Source organism: Hylobates moloch, unplaced genomic scaffold (assembly GCF_009828535.3).
Source record: "Hylobates moloch isolate HMO894 unplaced genomic scaffold, HMol_V3 SCAFFOLD_17, whole genome shotgun sequence".
Lineage (NCBI taxonomy): Eukaryota > Metazoa > Chordata > Mammalia > Primates > Hylobatidae > Hylobates > Hylobates moloch.
The window spans coordinates 4554268-4576889 of record NW_026652292.1 but is presented as its reverse complement, the minus strand read 5'-3'; the positions used below and the strand labels follow the sequence as shown (position 1 = coordinate 4576889).

Here is a 22622-nt window from a genome sequence, read left to right as displayed (position 1 = left end):
ACTTTCTTGGAAAATTTCACCATTCAAGAAAACAAATTTGTATGCACGTAAAACCTTACCTATTTATTTATATTCATGTGGTCAAAAGAAATTAGTATAGTCCCTGAAAATAAATGTTTATCATTGAAATGCTATAGAAGTGTTTTGCTGGATTCACACAAAAACACATCAGCACACTTCAACTTATAGTTCAGGTGTTCCAGTATCATAGAATGAAAATGGCTTTTAATTCCAGTAGCTTAGTAATCATTCTTAGGACTGTATTATGTCTTCAAGATACATTCTATTTTCAACGTCCTCAAAATAATTATTCCCTGAGCATGTAATTATCTTCTTTCCATGAGTCTGCCTATATTTCTTGGCAGTTTCAAAACTTTTTTTGGACTTTCATGACGCTGGTTCTCACTACACACCCAAATTATAATCCCCTGATTTTTTAAGTTGTCAGAGGATATTTCAAAATAGAAAAAGTGTTATTGTATCTTCCTCATAACCATTAACATGAAAAAGAGGTTTAAAAAATTCTGAATCTAGAAAACTATAGAAAGGATCTGGAATATAGAAAACTCCGAATTTTCCTCATTAATGCAAATAACAGCATGGTGAGCCTAAAGTGAATAATCTTGCTTGTTACCCAAAGTAGAATTTCTACATACACAGAGAGAGAAAAATGTGAACAGCTGCAAGAAACAGCTAAAAACAATGCTAACAATTCCCAGCTTGACTCTGAGAATATCATGCAGGGAAAAACAAATGCTAAATATACTCCTATGCATCATGTCAGTTGTAGTATAGCTTTAACATTGTCTTTTTTGGTAATATAAATTTTTTTTTAAAAAATGATCAAGTGTATATTCCCAGAATACGGGTTTATATTACCAAGATACACATATCGTCCAAACTATTGTCACTTATCCTGGGTGGCATAAACTATGAAACACAGTTGTTCCTTGATGTGTTAACATACCTTAGTCCTTAGAGTAGGAACACCAGAAAGGACGAAGCTAGAGGAACACAGCCCCTGGAGGCTGATGATCAAGATTCTGGCTGGGAAGGTGGGAAGCCAGGATCCCTAGAGAATGAAGGAAGAGGCAGCCATCGGGGCAATCCAGCCCCAGGTGAGCCCTGGGGCAACAGATCACCAGGAAGTACATGGGAGTAAAACCAACAGAAGTACTGGTGTGATCCTCCTACTCAAATAGTGTCCTAGAAATAAGACGACTTAATTTGTGCAACAGAAAAAAAGAGCTCTATTAATTAAATAAATGAATAAAAAAGGAAGAAAGAAAACAAAAAAAAAAGTAGGACACAAAGAAGTAAGGTCAGTGAAAGGAACCAGAGAGGCCGGTTGAGCACTGAAGAGTCTACAGGATCTAATAGGGTAGGGGAACTTTGTTCTTAGTTCTCAGTTTGGAATAACTAGTTCCTAGTTTTGACTGCAAAGACATGTACGTTACAAAGACTTGGAAGTCAGATAATCTGGTTTCCTAGCCTGGGGACTTCTTGGGTGCTGCCAAGCTATTTTCTTCTTCCACCAAACCTGCTGGAATTTCCCTGGAGATTACACTGGTGCATGCAAACGTCTAAACTCATCTTACTATATACATTAAATATGTGTAGTTTTTGTGTATTAATTTTAGCTCATTAAAGCTGTTACTTAAAAAAAAAACCTTTGCTTTTGTTGGAAGTATTAGTATTTGCCCTACTTTTTAGTAATAAAAATATAATTCCTTTCTTGTCAAATTTCAAATTTTCCTATCACAACTAGCTAGTTCCTTAGAATCTATACATTTGTGTCCTTCCCTCTGTTCTTCATTTTAAAATTTTTATTTGCTTTTTTAAATTTTTAAAAATTTTTAAAAAAATTTTTATTTACTTTTCTGCAATAGGATTTGGGGTTCATCATGTGGCACAGATGGCTGTCACCTGAGCACATGGGTAGAGGACATTTCTCAATGACCCTTGCACTTTTGGGCAGTCATATGAGTTCCTCCAGGAACACCACCCTTGTCCCGCACACCCTCCTATGCTCTCTCTGTCCTCAGTCCCCGGGATGGCTGCAGTGGGGAACTAGGTCCTGGAAGAGGAAAGGTCACAGGATGGAAGAAACCCGGGTCTCTGAACGACTGTGTGGAGCAGAGACATTCCAATTCACACTGGACTGTAATGTCAGAAAGAAAGTTTTGGCTTAAGATTTAAACCAAACTTCAAACTCAAAGCCAAAGAGATTTAGGGAATAGTGTACAAACTAGCAGTTCTAATAATGTTTCATAAAGTTCCTCATTTCTCTGAAATTTTAAAATCTACTATTTTTCAAGAATCAAACCCTATCTCCCCAATGCTTTATCTCCTAAATAAATTAGTGCTTAGAGAAAATTTCTAAAAATATTATTGAAGATTACAGAATATTAGAGCTAGGTTAAAGTTTATATACTCAAGTTTCTTCACCTAATGAGGAATGCATTTAGTAAAAAGAAAGAAAGGGAGAGATAAAGGAATAAAAAGAAAGAAAGAAAAAAAAGGAAGGAAAGAAAAGAAAGAAAAATAAAGACAAAGAAGAAAAACCAAAAAAAGTTATGCTTTATTATTGTGTGTACAGATGTGTACATGCACGATCTTTCTATTCACTTCCTGAAAATGCCTAATTATGGAAGTGAGAATTGTAAAACTTAAATATTAGTGACAAATATTTTGGTAAGTGTCTCATGGCTCCCTTTTAGTCTCAAGTCATTGATTCCCTTTGAATGAATCGATGTCGGATTAAGCCAGCAGGCCTCCATGCTCTAAGGAGATTTTAGCAAACTCTTTGGTCAACTGAATGTCTCAAGACACCTTCGAAGGGAACCACATCAGGAAGCACCGCCTGGGGCTGCTTGCAAAGGATCTGGCTGACCAGGCAGTGAGCACCAAAGGCACCGAAAGATCACAAGACCAGCTCAAAGAGTTCCTACCTTAGAAATTTGTGTAGATACTGGCGGCTGCAGGGTGACCAGGAGAAGACTCCATTGCGTCCTGCCAACGTAGGGGACATGATGTTGCCCTCGGACTTTTTGCACATGTTCCCTTCTCCGTCATGAATCATGCCAAAGCTATGAGAGAGAGAGAGATGGTTCTTTCAGAACAAAAACAGTTTAAACTATCTGATACCCTCTAACAATTACAAGTCAAGACTGTGAGACTCCCTCACCCCTGTATGCTAGGCAGGCAAAAAAAAAAAAAGCCACAACAGCCAATTGGTTGAGAATATTCACGTGTTCCAAGACAGTTTCTGAAGAATGGACCATCCACCAAATTGCCTGAAAATGTACAGCAATATCAAAGCATAGTAAATGTCCAGATGCCTGCGTTTTGAATGGGGTGGAGGGACTTGGGATCTTCTTGATTAGGCTAACACTGCTCTATGTTGCTGCTTTTTCTCCACACTCTTTTCTGCTCAGCAGGATCGCGTAGAGTTTCAATGGGTGTTCATTAGAAATGTAGACGCCAGACTTCTACCCAGGAATTGTTGACTCAGAAAAGAGAGATCCAGGCGTTTGAGCTGTCCAGAAAAGCTCCCCAGGTGAGTTTGATGCTTACTGCAATTTGGGAACTACAAACAGCTACTGCAACTCACGGTGGGCTGACATTCTGTCTCTACCCTCACCTAGGGATGTTGCATCTCAAACTATTAGGCCTGCACTGCTGGAGGCTGTGATGGGCGGGCAGCGCTTGACCTGAATCCCTCTGTCTGTTTGGAGAGAGTAGCTCCAAAGAAACCCAACAGGTGACTATGGCTGCATGTATTTGTGGGTGTTGTTTGAAGCAGCACAGGTTACTTTTATGTGAAAACCACACTACTTTGGAGAGCCACACCTGGCTCAGAGTACAGGTACATCTCAAGCTACAGCAGCTATAGGAACCCTTAATAGGGGCCATCAGAGGTGTTCAGATCCCACAATGCCCATCAACACTCCCTTAATAATGCCTGAGAAAATGGAGCTGTGCGCCTGTGAGAATCACATTTTCCGGGGCTGCTACCTCCCTCATCAGCAAGTCTCTTCTTCTTCTTAACCTGTGAAAGCTGTAGGAGGGCCTTGAGTGCTCTCAAGGCTTATTTCAATGATGCCATTTTCAATTATCCCAGAAGAACACAACATACTTCCTTGGGAGCTCTTATGGCTCTGAAGACCTCTCACTAAGGTAAATACACTCTTGCAGAGCTAAACCACTATTGCCATTAATGTCTGGCACCCAGCCATTGTATGGATTCCCTGAGCACAGGGTCCCATGTAGTGAGATGCAGAGAAAAGGGGAAGACAAGAGAGAGGGAAAGCAAATAAGGACATGGTGGTTTCTATTTATGGGGGACATCATGCTGCCAAGAATTCCATAAAGAGTGGACAGAAGGCAGCAGGGACAGGAAGACACCAATGTAGGGGAAAGTCAGCTCCAAAAGGTGTCAAGAGAATCTGTATTTGTTGCCTCGGCTGAAGACACATTTGTCTATTTAACTGCTTTGCTTAGAGCTATTTAGTAATACATTACTAGTAAATATAGTAATTAACATTTATAAGCACTCACCATTTTACAGCTATTATGGTAGGCTTGTAACCCATATTCTAATTTAAAACTCAACACAGCTCTATAAGGTAGCTTCAATATAAAGACAGCAAGACCAAGGACTGGAAAGAGACTTCATCCAGGGTTACAGAGTCAAGGCTGAAACCTTGACACTTTGATGTCAGAGCCTAGCCAGGATTCATCTAATAGTGTAATCTGAATGTGATTGAAGGCTGTATCCAAGGAAATCTGGCATGCAAATACTGCTGAATTTCTGCAAAATTCTTGATCAGTACCAAGGGTGATGTAGATGTAGTCATTTTAGCCTCCACCCATTCTCTGAAGTTCTATTAAAGGCAATTAATCAAGGCCAGGGTAACCATATGGCAGAGGAAATGTGTCATGGCTGTGAAAAAGATTCAGGCTGAAATCCCAAATGGGAGGCTGCCTTAGGGAGAAAAGGAGGAACACGAAATACCAAACTACCCTCCCCTGGCTGGCCCTTGAGCTGCTAATGAAGAAGACACATTACAGACCAGAAATTGCCCTTGATAAATTTGCTACCGCGTTTGCCTACCTTTCTAAGGAATTCAAAGTCCACAATATCCCAAGTCTGGGGAAATCTTGGTCTTCAACTTTTACATTTAAAGTATTTTCAATGATTTTTTTCTAGTATCAAGTCTCAAACTCTGATGCATCAACATCTGAGAGATACAAGGCACAATGTAGCTACCCAAGCCCGAAGTGGTATAGTTCTAATTTTGTGGGTTGAGGGTTAGGATCTGGCATTTGGGTGTATTCGAACATATCCCCGGGTGATTCTGATGTCCAACAAAATCTCAGCACCACTATTTCACAATCTGTGTTTCCAATCAGTACAATGCCCACATTTGTAATGCAATGAATGCCAGCAGATCAGCATAAAAAAGTAGCACACAGTGATTACATTTAATATCACCATTAATAAAGTCACAGAAGAATGAATAGAACACATTTTGAAGATAAGGTTGCTATTTGGCAACCAAGAACTATAACTACTATTCAAATTATGCAGACCAGAGAATATATCTTGCTCCTGTGCACCGTAGTACTTTAAAATGGTTATCATCCCATTTGCTAAAATCGTAAGTATATTTTATCTTTTTCCCCCTTACCAGTTTATAAGTTTCTAAAAGACAGAGACTCCTCTTATCCATGCTCACAGCCCCACTGCCAGTGGACTTGACAGTACATAACAGGTTTCTATTCATGTTTGTTAAGTGAAGGAAGGACAACCTTTTCTGCCATAACACTAACTCAAATACCCAGACAGAAATCTAATTTCAGATTAAATTGAATTTGGGAATTATATTTCAACGTCATGCTTTTATTGTCTTCTACAATATTTTTTGAGTGATTCAATTACTATTGGGAAGTATTTGTTTATTATTCATGATATACTGAGAATGCTGAATAACCAGCCAAGTGTTTGTAGGGGCTGTATCACTTATTTCAGGCTGTTCAGACAGTAGTGGTTAAGGACATGAGACATTCTTTAAAGGAACCATGGGCCAATGTTATCTGGATGGCAAAGTCTACCTTTGGCATAATGATGGTGACCACAGGTAGGACTGAGCTGCCCAGAGCTCTGACGCAGGCTTCATGCAGGCGTGTGGAGAAGCACAGCTCACCCTCCATGAAAGGCAGAAGGCTCAGATGAAGACAGCAGTTGTGGGGAACTGAGGGAAATGGGCAGGGAAGAAAATGGGAGAGAGCATGGGCTGTGGAGGTGCACGGACCTCAGTCAGGGTCTTGGCTCTGTCATTCACAAGCTGCTTGATATTGGGCAAATTACTTGACTTCCCCCCCAGCCTCGGTTTCCTTATATATAAAATGGGATAGTAAAACCTTCCTCATGAACTGTACAGAATGCCTGGGACTGTGCACATCACAAAGGAAAATTCAAAACTTCTATTCCCTTCCAGGATCCAAATGTGGTCTTGGTCAAATCACATAACACCTAAGTGCCATTCATGGTGGGTATGCGTGTGTGCATGCATGTGTATGGGAAGGTCTGGCCAAGTGTTAATGGATTTTAAATACTTGTTGGACACAGAAACAGACAGGAAATCCTAAGAGGAATGACAACAAATAAAACTGGTAAGAACTGATGCTCTGACCTACCACAGCTACCCAGAGAGCACCCTGACAATCCCCAGTCCAGATGATGGTAGAGGGGCTGGCTTTCTCCAATATTCTTCAAGTCTTTAAAAATCACCACGTGCCTCCCTGTTGCACTGGAAGAGGCCCAGACTGGTGAGAGAGCACAGCCACAAATGAGGTGGAGGCACATGTCATCATCAAATACTGAAAAGGGCATCGCCAGTGACTGTGGTTAAGCTGAATGGTATTTTCAAGCTAACTACTAGTGACACCAATAGTGACACCAATGCTGCTTTTTTTTTTTTTTTTTTGAGACAGAGTCTCTCTGTTGCCCAGGCTGGAGTGTGGTGGTGCAATCTTGGCTCGCTGCAACCTCTACTTCCTGAGTTCAAGTTCTACTTCCTGAGGTTACTCTGCCTCAGCCTCCTGAGTAGCTGGGATTACAGGAACCTGCCACCACACTCGGCTAATTTTTGTATTTTTAGTAGAGATGGGGTTTCGCCATCTTGGCCAGGCTGGTCTGGAACTCCTGACCTCATGATCCACCCACCTTGGCCTCCCAAAGTGCTGGGATTAACAGGAGTGAGCCACCACACCCGGCCCAATGCTGCTTCTTTTAAGAAGACCTCCCTGATTGTCCCTGTGTGGTCTCTTGTAATACCGACAGCTCTCATTACTTGATATCTTGCATGGCATATCTATTTATTCTTTTCTCTTAAACTTTGGAAGGGCATAGATCACTAGTCTTTTTGTAGATTCCTACACAATGCCATGCTCTCAGAATGCAAATTGTGCCCAATGACTGGGTCCATAAACTTGGGAAAATGCAAGAGACAGACTGATGAATAATGAATATTTTTGAGCACAGTTAACACGTTTGTTTTAATAGCACCTTAATGGTCTCAAATGATAATGCAACTTAGCTATTTAAGCCTATTTTATAGAATGTACAGCTCAAATAATGCGACCTAAATTACACTTGCATATATGAACTACAGAGCATATAGTGCTCTATTGTTTTTGCAGATGGGAAACCTAGGTGAGAGCTGTTAAGGGGACACTCCCTGGTCACTATCAGACTGTGGTAGCACTGTGCTGATCTGGAATCTGAGTCCCAGAGCCCTACCCATCAAATGACATGACTTCCCTTAGCAAATAGGAATTTTTCAGGATTCATGGACAGATGACATATTCTCCCAAATGCGCAGTTCAGCCCTTGTGCATCTGTGCCAATGCTTCAGCACCTGCCTTAGCAAACCACATGTCCTGTGTCAAGTGATTTAACATAACCAGGAAACTCTCCTTGTACCACCAGCTTAATACAAATCCTGATTTAATCCCATGTACTACTGGAGAACACATATCTCAGTTCTGGTTCCAGTCTCTCCTCCTCTCTTTCCAACACAAATCCAAACACCTGTTCTTAGTAATTTCTATTTTTAGGTCGTATTCCCCAGCATAAACTACATGATATTTTGAGATTTTTTTTTAAAAAGTGGAATTTAGGAGGACAGATTGGATGGACACTAACTGAAATCTTTATTTGAGTTAAAGGTTAGAAACCTATGGCTTGCAGGCATGGAGAAGTACTCCTCCATCCCAAATAACGTCCCATGAATGTAAACAGAACCGAAAAAGTAAAATTTACCTTCCAAGCAGGATGTTTTACACTTTTTTATAGTAAAAGTCATAATAAATTCAGAATTGCTTTTTAATTCTTGAAGTACAGAACTCAAAAATTTGACTCTGCTTGGAGCTCATTGATAAAAGCAGATTGTTAATGTTCCGATGTTCCCTCCATGCATCAAACTTATCATTCCTTCTTCCAAAAACAAAACTCACTAAATAAATGAACTGAACAACTGTGTTTGTCTTCAGTTTAGTTCAACTAAGATACACGGAGTTTTATCATTGAGTCTTACACATCACAACCTTTCTCATTTGAAGTGGTGGTCACAGCTAACAATTCATTTGAAATGTTTACTCCTCACCTGTTGCTTGCTCACGCCCTGCGTCACTCATTCCCCACTCCATTCATACGCATTTGCTGAATATTCCACATAGTCTCTCCTAAGTCAGTGAAGGCAACAGAAGGAACTGTCCCGAGTGGTCTCCATGGTTTGAGCTGTATGTGAAATTGCTAGGCGAATTTTACAAAAAGTGCTCCATGAAGAGCAGATATTACATTATTACTACCATTACTACTATTACTATTATTGCCACGCATTTTGGCATTTAGCACATGATAAATACATGTATTTCCCATTTTCTCAACACGGTCAGAAGGTTTTTTGTTGACAAGCTCAAGGTTCTCTGTCTCAGAGAACTTGAAGAAGTCAGGTGTTCAAGAAAGATCTGATACTTTCTGGCAGTTAATCCCATATTAGCAATGGGACTCTCCTTCATCCACATGCAGGGCTTATTTATTTATTTTTTTATACAGGGTCTCATTCTGTCACCCAGGCTGGAGTGCAGTGGTGCAATCTCAACTGACTGCCGCCTCGACTTCCTGGGCTCAGGCGATTCTCCCACCTCAGCCTCCCAAGTAGCTGGGACTACAGATGCACACCACCATGCCTGACTAATTTTTGAAATTTATTGTAGAAATGGGGTCTTACTATGTTACCCAGGCTGCTCTTGAAATTCTGGGCTCAAGTGATCCTCCCACCTCAGCCTTTCAGAGTGCTGGGTTTACAGGCATGAGCCACCACGACCGACTGAGCTTCTTTCTTTATTCACATCTAGATTCTGACCTTCCAGAAAGAACATTTTTTTCTTGTTTGGAGAAAATCTTTTTCCAACTACACCCAATTTGAGTGAGGAAAGGAAACAGTAATAATTGACTTCTAAGAAAAATAAATGCCAACACTGATACTTGTTTGACACTGAAGATCAACTGAGGGCCTTGTGTCGGATGCCTCTAGTTTAACTTAGTTAAGTTCGCCACCTGCAACGGCTGGCGCTGCCAATTCCCATATCTCAACTGCTTATCGAACGTTCACTGGCTCAGCCCTCAGTGACTTAAATATTTCTTGCCTTGATTGTTTAATTAAATTCAGGTATGGTTCAGAGGACAGCAGAAGCCTCATGTTGTTACAATAATGAGAGTTTTTGAAGTTTTAACTCTAGCAGACTATTAAAAATACAACTATGATTCAACTGAAAGCTTTATAAAGTGAAGGTATAATTTTCTAAGCAACGAAATAGTCAATCATTACCTGCAGTGATGAACGGATCAGTAATAAGATACGAAGCTTCATTTTTCAGGTCATCAGTTCACACACAGCCAAAGTGTGCAGAACCTTCGTGGAATTCCATTAAACACAAGCACATGTGTATACACATGCACACATACACATACACATGTATGTGTGCACGTACACACACACGCACATGCGTGCACACACACACACACACACACACTGCTTTGAACAAGTCTGAGGCCTCAGTCCATTTTCCAATAATGGATAAGTCAGCTTTGCAAAACCACAAATCACAAACACTTGCCTTGGTTTTCCTTTTGCCAATAAAATCAGGTTGAAATTTTAAAAATATAAAAACTTATAATTCCTGGTTGTAAATTTTTCTAGGAGAAATTTCAAGTATTGTTTCAGCATAGCAGGAAAAGATTTGCATTCCAGCTGGTGGTTCTGGTATTAATCAGCGTGACTGCAGGAAGTCCCCAGCTGCTTGGACAGCAAATGGGCCCTTGAATTTTTGATTTAATAGATGGTACTTCAAGGTAAAGCAGTTCACAGAATTATTGGCCTCAGAAGTTGTATTAATAATAGTTTCCACAAATAATTGCTAGAAATTGTTCATTCTACAATCGTAAGCATTTCATGTAAGGTGAAAACACTAATGACCCACTGCCCATTGCTGAGACCGCCAACCCAGGACCGGCCTCTGTGTTGAGACCCCAGGCTTGTGGGGCTCCCTGACACTTTCATTTCCAAGCCATTCATGGTGCAGTCAGAGGTGGAATAAGGGAGGCAAATCAGTTCCTAGAGGCCTGCCCGATCTCTTGTCAGTACCCACACTTCCAAACTCTTGTTTGGAGTACCAGTGAAAAATAGCATCTCTATAAATTGTAAATATATATATATATATACAAGAACACCAACGTGAGGGTAACAGCAGGAAGCAAGGGGAGGGTTGACACTGTTCTTCATCATTTAGAGTCCCCTGTTAGCAGCTAACCATGGAATGAGATCAGCCCACCAGACCATGTTCAAAACACAGGACAGAGGAATAGGGACAGATACAGCTATCCTCAATCTTAGGCACAGGTGTGTACAGGAGTGTCGGAGAAAGACCCAGGGACATGGAAACTTGTGCATTGCTGTGGCTTTAAAATATGCACAGCCTGAGCAACACGGTGAAACCCCATCTCTCCAAAAATTACAAAAATTAGCCAAGCATGGTGGTGAATGCCTGCAGTCCCATCTATTTGGGAGGTTGAGGTAGGAGGATTGCTTGAGCCCAGAAGGCAGACATTGCAGTGAGCTGAGGTCATGCCGCTACACTCCAGCCTGATTGACAGAGTGAGCCTGTCTTAAAATAAGTAATAAATAAGAATAAAATTTGCATGATGTGGGACACAGAAACAGAAGTCCTAAGTGACAGCATTTTATAACTGTCAATGGCATTCTTGTTGGATGTATGTGAATTCCCTTCATGGACTTGACTTGATGAGTCAATATTTCTATGGAAATCATTTGGTAAGGAAAAAACTCGGGTTGCCATCCTCCCATGGAGACGCACTTACTTGTGTCCAGACTCATGGGCAATGGTGAAGGCCAGTCCCAGACCTGTATCTTCATTAATCGTGCAGCTGCGATATTTACTACACATTCCACTTATGGGTGCAAACCCTATGAAGGACAAAGATGAAAAGAACACATAGCGGTGCTGTAATAAAATAAAGCATGGTATATTTATTTTCTGACCCTTAGTGAAATTTAGTTCTTATGTTCATATGGGGAAATATGAAATGGGAAACACTTAGACAACCATATAAAGCACATTTGATAACACAGGGGAAGGGATTCCATTCCAGGGAGCCCAAGGACTCTCTGTATTGTGGAACACAATACATGTTTCTATGTAACGTTCCTGGTGCAGGCTCTAATTGGGGCAAAATAGATCGGGGAATCTATTGCAGATGGAGGAAGGTCTTTGCCTTATTCTAAACACCTATGTTCCCAAAAGACCAAGTGAAAAAGTGCTGTAGAGAATGGGTGTGCTGGGAGGTCCCCAAGACCACCCCCAGCTTTAATGATTCATATCTGTCATAATGAACATTTGTCACACTCATGGTTATTATTTAATATGGCAAAAGGATACAGGACAAAATCAGCAAAGGGAAAACACATGGGCAGAAGTCAGGCGGAAAACAGGCACACACGTCTAAGGGTCCTTGCCCTGCAGAGTCACACAGGATGTGCTTTCTCCCCCAGCAATGAGTTGTGACAATGAAGGTGAATGTTGTCCACCAGGGACACTCATTAGAAACTCAGTGTCCAGGGTTTTCTCCGGGAGCTGGTCACATAGGCACCCACTGCCTAAAGTGTGCCACAATTCCAGACCCTCAGAAGGAAACCACACTGTTTGTACACACAATTTAGGCACAATGAGCCACTCGTTGGAGGGAGGGCAGTGGGAACCATCCTACAACCTGAGTTCTCGGAGTCCAGCCAAGCGCCAACTGGGTAAGCAGGCCTGTCTAAGGACAAGCAGCCAGGACACCACGTTAACTTGTTTTTGCACAATAAGACTAACCACTATTAAATTGGGTTTTATCTGAAAGTTTTTATAAATAAAAACTCTTCCTCCCTAAGAACTTGGGAAGAAATGGAGAGTTAGAAGAAATGTTCAGCAGAATCCTGGTCAGTAGCACAGTGTTTGACACAGACCATCTGGAAAAAATCACAAAGTGCTGCCTCTAAGTCACACCCAGCCCTGTAAATGTCTAAAACATTGCGAAGATTGAGATACAGAGACAGAAGTGAAAAAAACAGGAAATATAATATGGTCATAGTATCTCCGCAAATACTCATCAATGTACTATTTCCACTATATAATGAGAAAGCCTTCCATCTATCCACCCCATTCTCACAAACAGTAGAAGAAACAGAAAATATATATATATATTTATTATGTTAGAAGAGATAGGAACTCTGGAATCTGTGAGAGACATTTACTTGTTCAATAATCACTCTTGATGAATGCAAGCATACTTCTATGTTTGGCTAAAGTTTATACAGGAAAGTGAGTCTTTACACCTTCCCTAAGAGGCTGCTACTGCTTATTAACAAGGAACAAGGGCAAAAATACTCAACACTGTGTCACGGCCAGGGGTGCACATTCCACACATGGTCCCCACACTCTGCTGGAGGTTCTCACCCAAAGTATCACAGGGTTCATTCTTCCAGGAACATATATCCAGACCAGTCAGTAAGATGGCGTGGTCATGACGAGTCCCATCTTTCCCCATCAATCCAGACTGCCACTGGCAGAAGCTACTTAAGGTGTGGTCTGCGTGGTGACTTATCACCAGCCCTGGCTGTGCAAGAGACAAGGACCAAGGACCTCATGATAATGAAGAGAAAACATGTTATAATGCATTGTCATCACAGCAAACTATCCTTGACCTGGATTTCAAATACACGGCTGGATCTGGACGGCATATAAGCTAATGCATGTATTTTATGTACTCTATAAAACCTGTACAGATCCAGTGTACACACTTATGGACGTTTCTCTAGTTCCATACATAAACAATTGAAATGTATCTGGCCGACCCTGAACGCACGTTCAATGACCCAAGAAAGATTACTTCTGTGCATGAATTTTTGTTTTCAAAAATCTTTGAAAAACACTTTTCGAAATTAAGTAAAGTCACAGAATCATTTATACATGGCTTTGTACATACATATACAAAAACACGTCTAGATGGCGATATGTTTATCTCATAACCAAGTTAAGCAAGTGGGATTTCCAATAAATAAGTCTTTTAATATTATTACAGTGTTAAATATCTTTTCTACAAAGGCAGTATATTTCTGAGAGGAGTTAGGTCAATTGGTAAAGCTTTATTTCTGGAAAACAAACTGCAACTAAAAGGAGACTCTGCAAGCCATGTTCAACCTCCTCTGTCTCCATCAAGTTCAGATAACCCAACAATGAAATAACAGAGTGTAGAACATTGGAACTCTTGGGAACAGAAGAATTTGAGACAGAGAAGAACATGCATCAGACCAGGCTGCACCAAGTTATTTGAACCTTATTCACCAGCACGCTCTAGTTTCCTATGGCTGGTGGGGCAACACCAGGTTTAATTACCTCAACTTCAGGACACTGGCTTGTTTAAAGCTTGCACTGTTAGAATGTCGTATTGAAATTTTTGTCTCTCAGATACTGAATATGTTTTCTCCGGAAATGTTTGTTTTGTTTTTCCAGAAAGTCAAATATACCCAAGCTAAATGCTACATATAAACACAGGGGCATGCCTTGCGTTCTTTAGCAGGTGACTTCCAGGAAAACCGCATTAATTAAAGTTAACACAGGTGTACGATCAAACGATAAACTCGCTTATTCTTTGCAGCTTGGATGAATTCCAAGGTGAAAATGTTTTAATACCAGGAATAATTAACCTGTCACCTGAGAAGCCCGGCATGTTCAGCAACCCCCTCCCCAACTGCGCACTCACACAAAAGACAATGAGGTTGTATCTTCCCTGACTAGTCAGACTAGAAATAGCCCTTTCCACACATGCCCCCACCCTGCACAGAAAAAGAACAACATCCCAGAACTTTAACATCGAAGGCATCTTAGACCTTATGAATGATCTCAGGTTTCATCTGAAAAATTCTTTGTTTTATAAATAAGAAAACTGTGGCGAAAAGGAGACTCTGAAAAGGGCAGCAAGGGTGGAGCTGAGGCTGGGCACTTGGCTCTTGTCCAGCACCCACTCTTCTTTGCGCAATGATTAGCTTGGGGAAAAATGGAAGTGAGAGGCTTTTGTGCCTAAAATCCCTCCCCATTATTTGTGCCACGAGGTGTTCATGCCCATCCGCACTTTGAAGGGACCACCTCTATGCATTTACGGGGGTCCCAAATGAAGGCAAAAGATCTTTAACCCACTGCTACCAAGATCCAGCATAATCTGGGTTTTTGCATGCAGTGAGGGAAATGCACTTGAGAGTCCATAGAAATCTCAATAAAAATAAAAATCTCAGACTGTAGATGGTGAAGTTTAAGAACTGGGAGATAATTGAATAAAGCAATGCAGGGCCACACAGTACAATGTAACTTCAAGACCACAAAACATTTATACTCCTCTAGCAAGAAGCAGAAAGGGCTCATTCCCACTGGCATCCTGAAAGCTCATGATGGCTAAGATATATTTTGTGTTGTGGATTCCTAGTGTGTGTCCCATCTATATGCTGAAGGCAGCTTTTACATGCCATTTTCTTACAGGCCAATTAAAGGACAATTTCTTACCACTTCTGCACAAAAAATCCAAAAAACATTTAAAAGAATTGAAAAGACACTCATTTGCAATAGACACAAAATACTAAATACTTTTTGCCCTCAAGAGAGAAGAACCCATAGAACAATTATATTAAAGAAAAAAGCATTATTTTGCATTTGTTTTTCTAGGAATAAAAAGAGTAGATAGTTTCAAAGATAAACTACCTGTTCATCTTCTAGAAGAATCAGACCTACAATTGCAATGTTGATGTTTCCTCCTATTGTTCCATCTTTGAATAAAGCAGATACCTGAAAAAGACAGGAAATCCAAGTCAGCCCCATAAATGGCATTTTCCCCCCTACTTACTAGTGGGCCTAGAACCCAACGCCCTTGTTCTTCAGTGACAGAGCAATGTTAATTTTCTTGTATTGCTAGGCAGACAGATATATTAATCATATCACTGTAAAAAGCCGAAGCTTCAGGGGGGAGTGGGGTCCACCTCTTACTGTCAAACACTTATGAAAGGATCACAAGGCCTGTGAGTTGGTAAGTGTTCTTCTTAGAATATAAAGAGGATTTTTAAGCTAATCATGATGACGACAGAAGCCAGTCACTTCTCAAGCTCTCCTGGCAAGAAATTCCATAAGTGCCAGAGAAACTCTTGCACTTACGGGTTTCCAAGAGGATACAATAAAGAGAAAGAAAAAATCATGATAATGAGATGATGAGAGAAAGACACAAATATTAGAGGTGATGGATCATGGAAGTGGAAATGAATGATCAGAGTGGCATTTGGGGTGGTGAGCAGGAACAGCACGACCACCACGGAATGCAACCTGAAGTGATTTGGCGCTGAGCTGCGGAAATATTGGAAAAGCTCTACAGAAGAGAGGCAAACACTTCCACACACCAGAGCAGCTGGCTGAGGACAACAGGGCAATGCTTGCTTTGACCCCATGTGGCGGGAAGGTGGCTCTATTTCACCGCCTCCTCGGCTTCCTGGGAGACCAGAAACCGAGTGGTTCAGTCTACCAAAAATGACACTAGCCATAGTAATCACTGACATCATGGAAAGATGGGCACATTCAGGGGTACTCTGTTTATTGAGGCAGAAGAATGCAAAGACATACTTTAAAATACTGTCATTAAAACTATTCCTAAAAACACACTTTGGCAACCCAAGATTTTGTCTTTTATTACTTAGATTTCACTTACATGAAATGAGGCTTAGTATACCTCTCATCACTCTTCAGTGATTAATACAGCTGCCAATTTGAGACACAAACACATTTTACCTGAGGTGATATTCTAAAAGGTTGCACTTTTCCCCTGTTTTTATAGATCAAATAATTTATATTTAGCATTTGAACATTAATATTTCTAAAAAGTTGGGCATTTCTATAGAGCCATCTAAAATCACACATCTAATGCTGATAATCTGATTTACTGCACTACGGTGGCTCAGCATCCCCTTAGAGATTTCCAGTCAATAGACACCAGTAAGCCCAAAACATCTCACAGGCTTACGGAGGCTTATAGAGAGGGTCAAATGATTTTTCCTACTGAATTAGTCTATGAAGTTCTGAAAATGGCTCTTTTCATTGGAGCACAGAAAACTAAATGAATTATCACTAGTAAAATATTTCTCATATATGAAACATCAATCCACAAGTAACAAGTAAAATGGAAACACACACACACACACTCTATGAAGTGCAATGACATGGGTGGCCTCAACTGGAAGGATGATCCTACCATGTTGAGTATCGTGAGCACATAGGTGGTGATATTTTCGTGGCCATGGTTTTGCATCATCTTTTTGTCGACCACCACCAAGGTCTCCACGTTCAGTTCTTCATTTCTATGGGACCTCAGAAGAGAGCGCTTATGCCGTAAGCAAGACTTATACTCGTCTGGCAAGATGAAGAGGTCTTCCTTGGGAGGCTGGGGCATGTCTACGGAGGGACACATGGAGGGCAAATGAAAGCACAAGTCACACACAAAATCAGGGCTGTAAATCGTCATAGAGAAATTTGGTCTCAAAAATGAATGCTCATGATAAAAACCACATAACCTTTAAAACCTTGTGATACAGAAGCTTGTATTAAAGTAGCACACTAAATTTAAGTAAAATTCACGTAGTCTAGGCATCATGGAAATCATGGCTGTATTTCCCTTTATATAATTTCATCCTAATTTAAAACAGCAAGAGAGGGCACTCTTTGGCTCTAGCTCCTAGCATCTGGTAGCAAAAGGGTTCAAAGACTTTTTTGAGCATAGGGATTTGTAGAACAGATTCCTCTGCAAAGACAAAGCAATGGAACAAACAATTACAAGAATATGAACTGGCTGGCTTGCATTGTTTTCCTACTTGAAGACTTTTAACGACTTGACAATGTTTAAAGTTGATTTCAATCTCTGGACACATAACTAGCTTGTCTACACTGTTTCCAATGGATTATAAAATGCTCGAGGCAGCTCCACTTCACTGAAGAGCTTAATTTCCTAGAAAGTACCATAAATATTTACGTATTTGATTAGAAGACAAAGCACACACTTTCCTCTTGAAGTAATCCCTTTAAAAATATTTTTGGCATGTATAATTGTTAGGTTAACACTACACTGAAAACAATTAGGTTTAGTGGATGCCTCAGAAAATGTGGTTAGAGTTGTTTCATGTGAAAGTGGACTTCAAAAAGCCCAGACATTTAGGTGGCATGCACACAAAATCTATGCAGACTGTATTCACAGAGCATACTGTAAGCAGATGCTATTTTGTTTGACTGGTATATCCAACACATTTTATTTTCTTTTGCTAACATACTTCCAAAATTAAGTAAAGCTTTTGGTGAATAATAATGATACCAGCTAATGTTTACTGAGCACTCATCATTTGCCATTAATGTTTATGCAATGCCCACAGGTGTGAGCTCCACCCTAGGAGATGTCTCTGTGTAACTCGTGCAGTCTGTACCCCAGCCCGAGCATGGGGTTCTAAGGATGAGGTCATGAAGGCAGAGGAGAGCAACATTACTTGCTCACACCGCCTTCCTTCAAAAGTGTTGGAAATGGCTTTCAGATTTGGACAGTGTGGTCCTAGAGCTCTTGTTCTTAATTACCACTGGTGGAAAAATGTCTTTAGGATGAAAACAACATGTTAGCAAAGGGCCCAGCAGCTACAGGCCCTCAGTATTGGGGGCAGGGGTCAGAAACTCAGTGGGGTGGTGATCTCATGGGCCTTGGCTCTGAAAACCCCTCAGCAAATGACTGCCCCTCAATACGGAGCTTGCGACATTGTCCCCAGAACACACAGGCCCCAGCTGCACACCCACCATCACCTGAAGGGCAGCAGGTCCACTAATCAGCCTGAGGTCCAACCTCCCTATTAGTTTTCAGCAAATCAACCTGCCTCTGTTTGCCCTTTTCCACCGAAAAATGCCTAAGTGAACACAGAAAAGGCTCCCATTTTCTGAACTGGAGACTCTAATAGGAAAGAATCATTGTAAGTGTGAATTCCACCAAGACAGAAGAGCAGGACTGCCCTGAGTTCCAGGGGAAGTCCAAAAGCCCAAAAGCCTCAGGGACAACATGGAAATATCAATGCACAGATGGCACAGGGCGCTGAGGATGTGTCCGAGCACAGGTGACACAAGGCCCTGAGGTGCATCCACGCGTCGGTGGCACAGGGCCCTGGGGGTGCATCTGTGCATAGGTGACATGGCACCCTGGGGCTGCGGTGCATCCATGCCCAGGTGACACAAGGACATGGGGGTCCGTCCATGAGCAGGTGACACAGGGCCCTGAGGATGCACGCTCCAGTAGGAAGCAGCGCTGTTGATTCTGCTCACTTTTCCGGGGCCTGGGCTGGTCACATGGCCCCCCACCACTTGAGGCCCAGGAGTGTAGTACTGTCACCTGCATAGCCCAGAGGGGACAGAAATATTTGGCAAACAGCAGGATGTCAATCACCAATGTCCTCCACCTACAAGCGGCAGTTTGTTGAGCTTTCTTTCGCTAGTTTTATTATGAAACCATGGGAACTTTTTTCCACTTTCCAAATACAAAATGTATTATAGAGTTTAGTATCCTTTTTCACATAACTGCCTTTTACTTACCACCACTATTACAATTCTGAAATGTCTCTCAAGGCAACATACACTACACACACACACACGCACACTCACATGCCTATGCACACATGCACAGATGTGGACACCACACTGAGGATCATCTCTACTGCCTTGCGCACAGAGCTATGCCTTAGCTGTGCTACCAGCCTGAGTGATGGCGACCACCTTCAGAGAGGAATGAAAGGATCGCAGTCCTCTCACAATGGTCTGCATTGCTTGATGTTTTCAAGGTCCACTGCAGCATCTGCTTAAGAGCTTGGTGTGTGGTCTGTCAAGGCGGTTAAGACGGCCCTGCTATCTCTCCTGCTGAGATCCAGGTGTGTGGGCCACTTCATCTCCCTGGTATATGGAATTTGTCTGGCTCTGACCACATCCACACCGTGAGCCCTGGCAGCAGAGTCTTGACTCTGACCTTGTGGAAGCCTCCACCACGCATCTGGGTCCTGACCTGCCGGTCAAGGCAGCCTCGGGCAGCTGTTGCTGATATGCACGCCCTTTTCAAACACTCACCCAACCTCAGGATTCCCAACTCTCTCAGCCTCCTGCTCACCTCCATTTGTTCTCAGCATGGTTCTTCCTGCTACCTCCCCTACACCTGAGCCCACTAAGTTCATCTGGGTGTGAGGTTTTCCAGTCATCAGAATGCAGCACATGACTTTCAGGGGTAGGGTGAAATGGGTTCAGAGGACACAAAGGCACTGATGGTTTAACAAGCACTGATTCTGTTGTTGTAGGTGCCAAGAGATTTTTGTTTATTCACTCATTCAACGAGATTCACTAAGTACTTGCAACAGGCCTGCCTCTATTCTGGGTGCTGGGTAAGGCAGTCATAGAAACCAAACACGCAGGAAACGATGGGCTGGGGGAGGGGGGGCTGTCCAGAGGCTCCTGGGGAAGGTTCACCCAGTGATGCTTGAGGAGAGAGCTCAAGGAAGTGAGGGACATTCCAGAAAGCACCCAGCTTCAATTCTTGAATTTCTGAGCGGTTTCTACATAAAATGTAAATAATAAACCATTTCCTAAATGTTCATGACAAAAAAAGACTTTGACAAAGCCTTGGTGATAAATTGTAGGTGTACTATGTCACACTGAGTCTGCCCTTTTGATGTGGTAGTGTATGTAAGTATGCATATAAATGAATTACCTCAGCAGGAAAACTATGTGAGCTTGAATAAATCTGAACCTCAAAAATATAGAATGACAGAGCAGTGATGCCAGGGTTCTTTTGAAGATGTCTGGTAGATTCTGCACTTCTGCACACTGTGTCATTTAATCTGCCCAGGGAAGAGTTCTTAAAAAAACATCATTTACCATTATCCATCCATCTGCCACAGAGAGACGTCCCGTGCTGAGCTTACAGATAAGGGACTCTCTCTGGAATCATTGCTTCAGTTTAGCAACGACAGTCGATAGATTTCACCTCGTGGGCAGACATGCTTTGAAGAAAATGTACAAGGTTCCATCAGCTTACATAAATGTCAGAATCACTAAATACACGCAAAGATTCGCCCTTACATACATTTCTTGCGTCTTCCACAGAAATGCTGCTTTTGTGGCAGTCCCAGGTGAAGGTCGCTGCTGTGCAGGGGTTGATGTGCCAGCTCCCATGTCCTCGAGGTCACCAGGACCTCACTGGCCCCAGGAGCATGGGGCTCTGTGGATCTCTTGTATAGTACGTGGGACGGTGAGCGGCCCTGGGCAGCTCTGCCGAGTTTCCATGAAAGGTGTGAAGGAAGTGGCTTTAGGAAGTAATCTGCTTCTTCTGTTCGTATCATGCCTGACTGGAAAAAATAAAAGGAAAGAAAGAAAACACAATTAGACTTTCTGGTTGAAGCCAGGGCCGATTGTCCAAGCACTGCATTTGTTATTATTCTCTTGGAAGCATGCTGTTCCCTCCAGTGAGAGCGAACATTGGAAAGGTTCAAAACCCCAGCTGAGAATTAGCAATGGGAAAGGCCTCCACACACAGTCTGAGCTCTCTGGCTCTGCATCCCTGGAGAAGGGCTGGCGTGGAGCTGCTCCAGGACTGGACTCCAGAAATGAGAAAGGGACAGAGGGTGCACAGCATACCAAAGTCAGTTAATTTACACCAAAAGTAATGACGGTGCAAGAAAGAACACGTGCACACTTAAATATTAAATATTCATATTGGTGAGGGGTCTCAGATAAAGTGATAAAAATTAGAATCCTAATAGGGTAACGTGCAAAACTCTGTTAAAGCGAATTTGAAAACAAAGCAATGTAACACTTTCTAGAAAAGTATAACTTAACAAAATTAATCCAGAGGAAAGCATAAAAATTTTTCTTAGGGAATCAGGAAGGTTTTTCTAAGCAAGATATTAAAGGAAATAGGAAAGCAGTGATTTTATAAAAATACTAAAACTGTCTGTAGGGCAAAACAGACTAAATACAACGTTAAAAATCATAGAGAGAAAAAATCAACAGATTGCTTTTTTACCTTTTAGGGTGACAAATATTTTTAAGATCTTGGTAGCACGATTGTTGGTGAGCATGAGGACAAGCCGGCAATCTTACATTCTGGGAAATGTAACTGAGGCCCCACTCAGGAGGCAGCCCCAGGGCCAGCCCATACATCTGTGTACCACAGACCTTATGAGTTAAAGTGCACAATTCAACTGCAGGGATCTAACTTTTGGGAATTCTCGCCAAATATTTCTTGTAAGGATTTCTTCACTATCAGTGAACAGGTGTGAATGTGTATGGCAGCATTGTTTATAATCACAAAACTAATAATAATAAAAACAAGAAACAATTTAAATGGTTACCAATAAATTCAGGGTCAATTTTTAAAGTGTATTTATATAATTGGAGGTTATACAACCAGTAAAAATTAGAGTTATGGATGTACTGATGATAATTATAATTAAACATTTTTTTTTAGTTCCTGAAGCTGTGGCCCATATTTTCCATATAATACCTATTGATTACTTATCAATAGGTAAGTTCTGTAAGGTATCAGTGTCCCTTTTTATGGGTGAGGAAATAGTGATGTAGAATGATTCAGCAATGTTTTCAAGGTCAGCTCGCCAGGAAATACAGTGTAAGGATTAGAACAAAACCAGAGTACATTCAGAACTTGTAAGTTTAAGGTTTATACTACAGGGTTTCCAAAAGGTATTAATTTGTTAACAGTATATAATAGAGTATATAGCGTGCTCTCAATTATGTTCATTTTAAAAATTGTGTATCTACACTTAAAAGAATTTTCTTGCATGACTGAAGAGAAATTGTTGATGGTGGAACAACAACCATCTTCAGGGGGGGAAAGCCTCTTCAGGAGGAGAAAGTTGAGTAGGAGGGACGCAAGAAGAAAA

The 22622-nt window shown here is 41.5% G+C and overlaps 1 protein-coding gene across 1 annotated transcript in view; it reads right to left on the bottom strand.

Moving 5' to 3' along the window:
* The window catches only part of ADAMTS16 (ADAM metallopeptidase with thrombospondin type 1 motif 16), a 166494-nt gene that overhangs the window by 105442 nt on the left and 38430 nt on the right, over positions 1 to 22622 (bottom strand). Inside the window, exons 4-9 of the mRNA XM_032135772.2 lie at positions 20807 to 21068; positions 16913 to 17112; positions 15382 to 15465; positions 13087 to 13246; positions 11450 to 11555; positions 2952 to 3089 (exon numbers count right to left, since the gene is read on the bottom strand). Of these exons, the coding sequence (XP_031991663.1) occupies positions 2952 to 3089; positions 11450 to 11555; positions 13087 to 13246; positions 15382 to 15465; positions 16913 to 17112; positions 20807 to 21068 (950 nt within the window). The remainder of the gene's footprint in view (positions 1 to 2951; positions 3090 to 11449; positions 11556 to 13086; positions 13247 to 15381; positions 15466 to 16912; positions 17113 to 20806; positions 21069 to 22622) is intronic.